The 7,652-nt window shown below is 45.7% G+C and overlaps 1 protein-coding gene across 3 annotated transcripts in view; it reads right to left on the reverse strand.

The window, feature by feature from the left end:
* PLBD1 (phospholipase B domain containing 1) overlaps positions 1 to 6,980 on the reverse strand; it is a 68,578-nt gene extending 61,598 nt beyond the window's left edge. The window contains exon 1 of one of the 3 annotated variants that reach the window (XM_046012983.1): positions 6,676 to 6,980. In XM_046012983.1, coding sequence (XP_045868939.1) covers positions 6,676 to 6,790 — 115 coding nt within the window. In that variant the 5' untranslated portion in view covers positions 6,791 to 6,980. Of the gene's footprint in view, positions 1 to 6,280; positions 6,422 to 6,675 lie in introns of those variants that run through there. The other 2 variants (XM_046012980.1, XM_046012982.1) reach the window with 2 other exon arrangements.
* Positions 6,981 to 7,652: the final 672 nt, after the last annotated feature.

Consider the following 7,652-nt stretch of genomic DNA (forward strand, 5'->3'; position numbering starts at 1 on the left):
ATGTCCCGCCAGGCATTAAAAAAAAAAATTCCCTTAAGAAAATGATAAAAATGTACTGCTAACAAACCGACCAAGTGAGCAAGTACTTTGCAAATTAAGCCAACATCTGCGTTTCTTGCTCCACCCCTAAATGATGTTCTCTCTCCCTCAACGTTTTCTCCATGCACTGACTCTTTCTGGATTTCCTGATACCACACTACTTTCTGATTTTCTTAAATCCTTTGAGAGTTTAAGCCATTTTACTTTTCTATTTTTTTTTTCTCAAACATCTCCATGTTGGGAAGCAGATGTTGTGAAAAGGACAACTGCAAAAAGGTAGACCAAAATCACATTCTTGGAATTCCACTCTAGCTTTATACACACTCTGTGAAGGCAGACACAGGTCCTGCTTAAGGCTGTAAGCACTGGACCCTGCACAGTACTGTTTCTGGGATGAGTCTAGTTTAATTGTGTGTGTTCTAATGAAAGTGAAGTTTATCAGAATATTCACAGAAGTTAATCTAAAATAACTCAAGTCATTACACCTTCAAGCTCAGGGAAGGGGCTTAAAGGATGGTTCAGATGCCCAAGGGGCAAATGCCATGTCCCCCTAGACTTGTGAGAAGGGAAGTGAGATTTTAAAATCTTTAACAGCAACATCTTCAAAGTCAATGCACTTGATAAATTTCTGCTGAATGAATGGGAATGTTACTTTACAAAAACAGAGTCTTTTTCTTGTGTAGATAAAGATGGAAGAAGCCTTCTCCTTTTTTTATTTCTCTCAACATAGAAACCTAAATGCCCAAATTAAATTTATTTATTTGCATATTCTAACATTTTCTATGAGTTGTTTTCAGTGGGGGAAAAAAAATCCTAACCCTGTCTTAGAATTTGTAAAATAGTTGTAAGTGGCCCAAATCACTCTCTCCTGTATTTGGAACCTATTTTTCCAGGCGGGCACTTTATTCATGATAGAGTAAATGGTTTTTAACCTGGAGCAATGCAATTTTACCTAATATATTCAGTAAGTTACATAGAGAAAAAGAGGAAGAAACATGAAAGGGCAGACACAAAATATGAGAGAAAAATTTTTTTAAATTAAGATTGCAACTTAATCTATTCAGATTGAATTTAGCTGACACTTCTCTGATCCTGATCCTTACATTGCTTTTGTCTTTTATGTCCATTGGACGAAAGGTCTCTGTATTTTTTGGTCTACCTTGGCATTCTACTTCCTTCTTTGAAAGGGTTCAGTAAATTGATATCTGGTTTTTAGATCTGCTTTGACTCTTCAGCAGAAAATAACTGATTCATGATAAACAGCTTCCAGGCAACAACATTCTAAGGGTTTCTGCTCTCACTCCCAGAAGAAATCAGAGCCTAGGACTCTTGCTGAAGGAGGGATTATTCTGGGAACGGGAATGGGGGATGGTGAATGTGAAACAGGGAAGGAGAGAAAGCTAATTCAAAGGTGCAATCTGAGATGGCCCAAACAAGGGTGGAGATAAGCATCCCTGAGGACCCCATCCCAGGGATGGAAGGAGGAACATTTAACTACCTCTGCCCATCTTGCATTGGTCAAAAGTTGCCCTGGGAGTGGTTAAATCCCTCTGTCTAGGTTTGCAAGTGCTCCAGTGTGAAATGGTTATGATGCTGGAGAAGCCTGAGGTACAAAGCAAGGCATCCTTGCAGTGGGGCTAAGGTGAGGTTGAGGCCCCTCGCATTTACAGCGGCTGAAGCTCGCATAGACAGCAGTGAGGGGATGTGAGGTGAGAGGCATACTCTGGCCAATATATAGTAGGTAAGCAGAAAGGGATACCGCTTTAAAAAAACAGTGTCAAAGAAACAAAGTGCTAATACAGAAAAATGCTGGAGATTTACTTGGATCTGGAAAGATTCCTTCCTTCATCCCCTCAGAACGAACCTATTCTGTCTACACTGCTAGCTTCAACCAGAGTTTTTGCTAAAAGTCCTGTCAATAGAAAGTCAACTTTGCCCCTCATTTGGCGCTGTTAGCTCACTCTTCATCTACATCACTCTTTAGTTATATATATTTGTATGTATGTGGTTCAAAAATTTAGTTACAAGCTCCTTGAGAGTCAGGGGGTGGCATCTGTTTTTTCATTGTATTGACTCCTTTGGGGTGAATAGTGTTTTCTTGCCTACATCCCAAACTTCCACACTGCCTGGGGAGGAGACAGATTGGTATTGAGTCTCTGTCTATTCATTCTTGATTTCGGGTTGTGGGTTCGAATTTTGGTATCTTAGGTGTGTAAATGCTGGCTTGAATTAACTCGCCACTACCTCACCTGCTGGGATGGTAACTTATTTGCAAGGCTAGAGGACACATTTCAGAGCAAGCTCTGAATCAAGAGATTTCACAATTTCCCATTGGAAGATTGTAATATGGTATTGTTTGTGCAGACAGAGGTTCAAGTTTTAGATCAAAGTGTCCTCATATTTTCACTACCTCTCTTAGTTTCTGTTACCCCATTGAGTAAGTTCCTATTTTGCCATAGTGCAAAGAAACAACATAAAACCATTAATAAATTTTCTAGCCACATTTTAGAGTGCAATTTTCAAGTGATTGTGAAATAGAACTTGTAGGAGCAACTGGAACTTACTCTATTAAAAAAAAAAAAAAAGACAGGGGCGCCTGGGTGGCTCAGTGGTTAAGCCGCTGTCTTCGGCTCAGGTCATGATCTCAGGGTCCTGGGATCCAGCCCCGCATTGGGCTCTCTGCTCGGCAGGGAGCCTGCTTCCTTCCCCTCTCTCTGCCTGCCTCTCTGCCTACTTGTGATCTCTCTCTGTCAAAAAAAAAAAAAAAAAAAAAAAAAAAAAAAACTTTAAAAAAAAAAGACAAAGCATAAATGCATTAAAAAAAACTGAAAATGCTGAACAAAATTAATCTTTTGAGAGTCATTCCATTTTTGGTGCTGCCACCTATCTTGCTAACTCGAGTTAATGCTTGATAATTTAGAATTTTTTTTAAAAAACCCAAAAGATAACAGGTGACAAAAATTAAAATATTGCCTAAAAATGTGAAAACAATAATTTCTGTTCTGCATGTTAGATGTTCCAAGCTGAAGTTCATGTGATTTGCAGTTTACCTACTATGAAAAATGTATCTAAAATGTTCTATCTCTTCAGGTCAGGTCACTTTACAGCTAAAAAATAAAATAAAATAAAATAAAAAATTAAAAAAAATAAAATGTTCCACCTCAATTTAAAGACTGAAAGGGAGGATCTTTTAAACATTTTCTTCTGGAGAAGGATTTTGATCTCTGCCATCAGATTAACATTTCCAGAAGGACTAGAAAACAAATTTTAACAATAAAGAGGAATGAGCACTTCCCGCAGAAATTCTTCTGGAACTTAGCTTGTATACATTTTTATAAACTAACTGATAGAGAGAGGGCACGACAAAAATGTTCGGGTTTATAGACAGCACCGACTTCTTTTGGGTCTGAAACGTTAAGACAGTGGGGATAAGCTGTAGGAAGATTCAGTGGGGCTCAGAAAGATGGAGAAGAGCTGGGAAATGCTAAAGCAGGCATGGTTGATAAAATGGCACTTAGAAAAATCAAGGTGATGGCATCCAATCAGTGGTAACCCAGGAAAGCAACCTCGGGCTCTGCTTGCTGTTTTCTGAAGCACCGGCCCAACGTGCCCCTGTGTGCTCCAAGTCCCTGCAACGCTGGGCCACGATTAAGGAGAAACCCTGCTTTTATAACAAGCTATTACCTCACAGCACATAGCTTATTGGCTGCGGTTCTGGTTACCTTATCCAAAGATCTGTGCTGCCCTTCTGGAGAAAAAGCAACTCCAATGGACAATAATAATGGTCACTCAATTATGCAGCCCTTACTGTATACAAGGCCCTGTTTCACACCTTAGGAGGCAGATACTCCAGTCCCCATGTAACAGATGAGGGAACTAGGTGTAGAGATGGATAAATGGCTGAAGGTCACAGAGTAAGTACTGGAACCAGGATTCAAACACAGGCAGTTAGGCTCCACGCTTCCTGTTTCTGGAATTCCATACTACCTCTCTAGTATTAGACTTGCCAAAATGAACTGCCACAGAAGGAATGAGCCGCCACCTCAAGTGAATTTGGAGACCAGAAAGTCCTCCGAGTCAAAGGATCAACTGAGAACAGCCTCCACCAAAGGTCTACCAAATCACCTTAAGGAGCCTGAACAACTCCCAAATTGGCATACTTCTCCACAACCACGTAAAGGTACTGGCCTATCCAGAGAGGCAATGTGTTAGTCTCCAGCGGGCACTGGTGAGCCATGGAAGTGTGGAAAAAGCAGTGTCCCAGAGGCAAGGGCCAGCTGTGCTAGTATGTGCTAGCTCCAGTATGAGCACCCAGAGGCTAACTGAAGCATCAGTCTTCCTGAGAAGCAAATTCAGCAGGCAACCAGCCTGAGAATCCCTGACAGGATCTTTCTAGTGTAATCTGAAAGTTACAAGAAAGTGGCCGGGGCAGGCTATGCAAAGGTCCCATCTGCTAAAAATCCATTATGGGTGTTGTGGTGAATAGACTTTGGTGTCTGTCAGGGTGAATCAGCTTCTTTGTATCTGATTGGCTCTGGAGCACCGGAAGGAATGCATTTCTCAAATCTAGTCCTGCAAGTCCAGGGGCCAGATTTGGAACAAGTACCACGCACAGGGGACCTTATAAATCTCTGAGTAACCAACCCGTCTCTTTTCTAGTGTGACTTCACTATACACACCACCAAGAAAAATCACAGAAACAAATACGGGTCTCTCCAGTCTGGAAGGATAAAGGCAATGCTATTATATGACTGAAGTCCACACTAGTTTGGAAGACAGGCTAGGAGGAATGTGCAATTGTTGGCCAATATTTCTGGAATAATGAATCTGCAAAGTTATTTTTGGATTAACAGGTGCACATTGGTAGATATAAAGATCATTCCAGGAAGATGAAAATGCAATCCCTTTGGTGTGTGTTGGGTACCCATTAAAGTCAGAGTACTGAGCTGGACACTTCAGAGAAAACGTGACTAGAAAGAGGTAGCAAAGGCTCTGTTCTCTGCCCGCATGTGCCTGGCAGTCTAGTAGAAGGGTAAAACAAAGAGTCAAAAAGTTACACGGGAAAGCAGGTTGGTTTGGATGCAACAAAGGAAACAAGGTTCACATCTGTTTGAAAGAGTGGGCGTGGGCTTCACCAGCTGTTCCTCAGGCCATGATAAGAAATCTTCTCTGGATTGCCAGGCCCCGTGCTGTCAGGATCACTGGCCACAGAAATGCCCTCAGTCTTTGCCTTGACTCCTGACCAACCTGGCCAGAACTCAGCTGAGTATTTATCTGGGGAAGTCAGTTTAAGCAGCTGTTTCTTGCCAGGGGTTCTCTTCTTGAATAAACAGTGCCTCATCTTCAGAAAAACAGTATCTCCACCTCACTCCTCAGGCTGCCCTCCATCTAAGGAACATTTAAAACAATCCACACAATCCAAAAGAACAGAGAAGTTAGAAGGGTTTCACTCAGCATTCCAGACACAAGAAGCCATTTCCATTTCTGGAGCACTTTTAGCCGTCCCAGGTATGCCTGAAGGAACAGGTTGTCTGGGCTCATAGGGTGTGGAATGCCCCCTCCAAGGTGCAGGTAAGGAACAGAATGGGGCAGATAAATCAACAGTCAGAGCCTAGGGGTGCATGCCTTCTGATCCCAGAGGCCCAGGCAGTTTAAAAGACTAGAAAGATTTAAGAGTGGTTAAGAGGGCAAGTTGCAAAAGCAAAGACCGTGAAATCTGCTAATTGTGGTTACTCGTGGATGGAAGGTGGTGTAGTAAGAATCTGTACACTCATTAGGAAAAAGGGCTTGGGAAGTAAAGCAAACTTAATCCTCTCTTAAGATTACTTTTGAAGTCTTTCCAGTTTCTTTGGTTAATTTTAGCCTTATCCATTGGGAAGAAAACTGACAAATCCAGTACTTTTTTTTTGGTAGGGATAAAACCTGTTGTAGGAAGAGGGGAATGGTTAAGTAAATACCGTGTGGCAATTCAGCTCTGCCTTCGGTTGCAGTGTATCTTAACCCAAGGTCCTGAATTTCTCTCAATTTCGAATGGTCTGTAGAATGAGGGTAACACTCCAATTTAGGGTTCTAGTAAGCACTGTATGAAAAGCCCTTTAGCACGCTGCCTGGCCCCTATCAAGTTGACAATATCAGGCTGCACTAACTTTAAACCAAAGTCATGGGTAGTTCGGGGGAAAAAAACACAAACAAACCAAAAAACAAAAAACAAACAAAGACACCTGACAGCCCGGAATCATACCTCTATGATGTGAATAAATATATTTAGATGTCCTTTGGCTGCGCTTTGGGGATCAGTCGAGGCTCAGCAAGCCAAGAGCCGCGCCGGAGCGCACTGATTTGTTCGCCAAGAACTCCGGCCCCCACTTCTGAAGTTCGCCGCCGCTCAGCCCCTGCCCCTCCCCGGGTCCGTCCCCGAGCTCGGGCGGCGCTGGAGCGAGCTGGGGCCGCGCCCCCAGCCCGCCGCGTCCACGCACAACCCCGCCACCGCCTGGCGGTCAACTTAGCCGAGCCGGGGCGCCGGCGGGAGCGCACGGAGCGGCGGGCGGGCGGGCGCACCGCGGTCCAGGCGGGCGCCCAGGGCCGCCTGTCTGCGGACTCCCCCTCCCGGGGGCCCTGTGGGCGCGCACGGCTCACCTGCCAGGCTCGGCGGCACCGCGGCGGCCACCAGCAGCAGCAGCAGCAGCTGCAGCAGCAGCGGCGGCGGGGCGGGCGGCTTGGGCAGCGCGAGGTCCCAGCTGCGGCGGGGCATGGCTCGGCGGCCGCGACCTGCCGCGGGCGGGTCTCTCCAGGCAGCTGGTTGCTGGAGCGGCTCTGGAGCCGGCAGCGGGGCGCCGCGTCTCCGAGGTCGGGGCGTCCTTACTCTTCCATTAATCCTGCCGGGTTGGGGCTTTTAGGGGCGAGGAAGCCTCACGTGGCCTCGGGAACAACCTTTGCCCCGCCGGCAAAGGCGGGTCCTTTCTGACCCTCTAGCGCCCTGTGGGCTGGGCTGAGAAAGTTCCCTAGATGCGCTTCTGGGACCTGACGAGGCTCCCGGCCACGTTCTCCGCGCTCATAGGGCAGTTTTGGGGGCCAAGACTTGAACAGACCTGTTCAGGTCAACACCGCCAGCCTCTGTCGCCGGGGTCGGCCTCTGGGCCACTCGTCTGCAGCGGCGGGGATGAGGCACCCTGAGCAGCGGCGACATGCATGCCCCGTGCTTACATGCAGCTCCGGTTCTGGGCCATTCTGCAGTGTCTTCGCGGGCCCTTACTCCTCAGTGATCACTGCTCTTCCAGCTCAGGCTGTTTAACCTACACCCATTTGCTGGGGCCCAAGACTTCCCAACCTTTGCTTTTCTCTTCATTGGCTGGAGCCACTACTAGACTGTGATTCACGCGGGGCTGAAACTAGATCTATTTCTGAGCCCCTAGGAAGTCCCCATTTCTGTGCCGGATAGGGTGACATTGTGAAGTAGGCAAAAGTATGCCTTGAGTGACATTGTGAAGTTGGCAAAGGGTGCCCTAGGTGACATTGTGAAGTAGGCAAAAAGCATTTTATTTTTTCAAGAACCATTTATTGAGCCCATCTTGCGTGCCTGGTGCCTGGGATATAAAGACCCACCAAGAGCTTGA

This window comes from Meles meles, chromosome 7 (assembly GCF_922984935.1).
Source record: "Meles meles chromosome 7, mMelMel3.1 paternal haplotype, whole genome shotgun sequence".
Classification (NCBI taxonomy): domain Eukaryota; kingdom Metazoa; phylum Chordata; class Mammalia; order Carnivora; family Mustelidae; genus Meles; species Meles meles.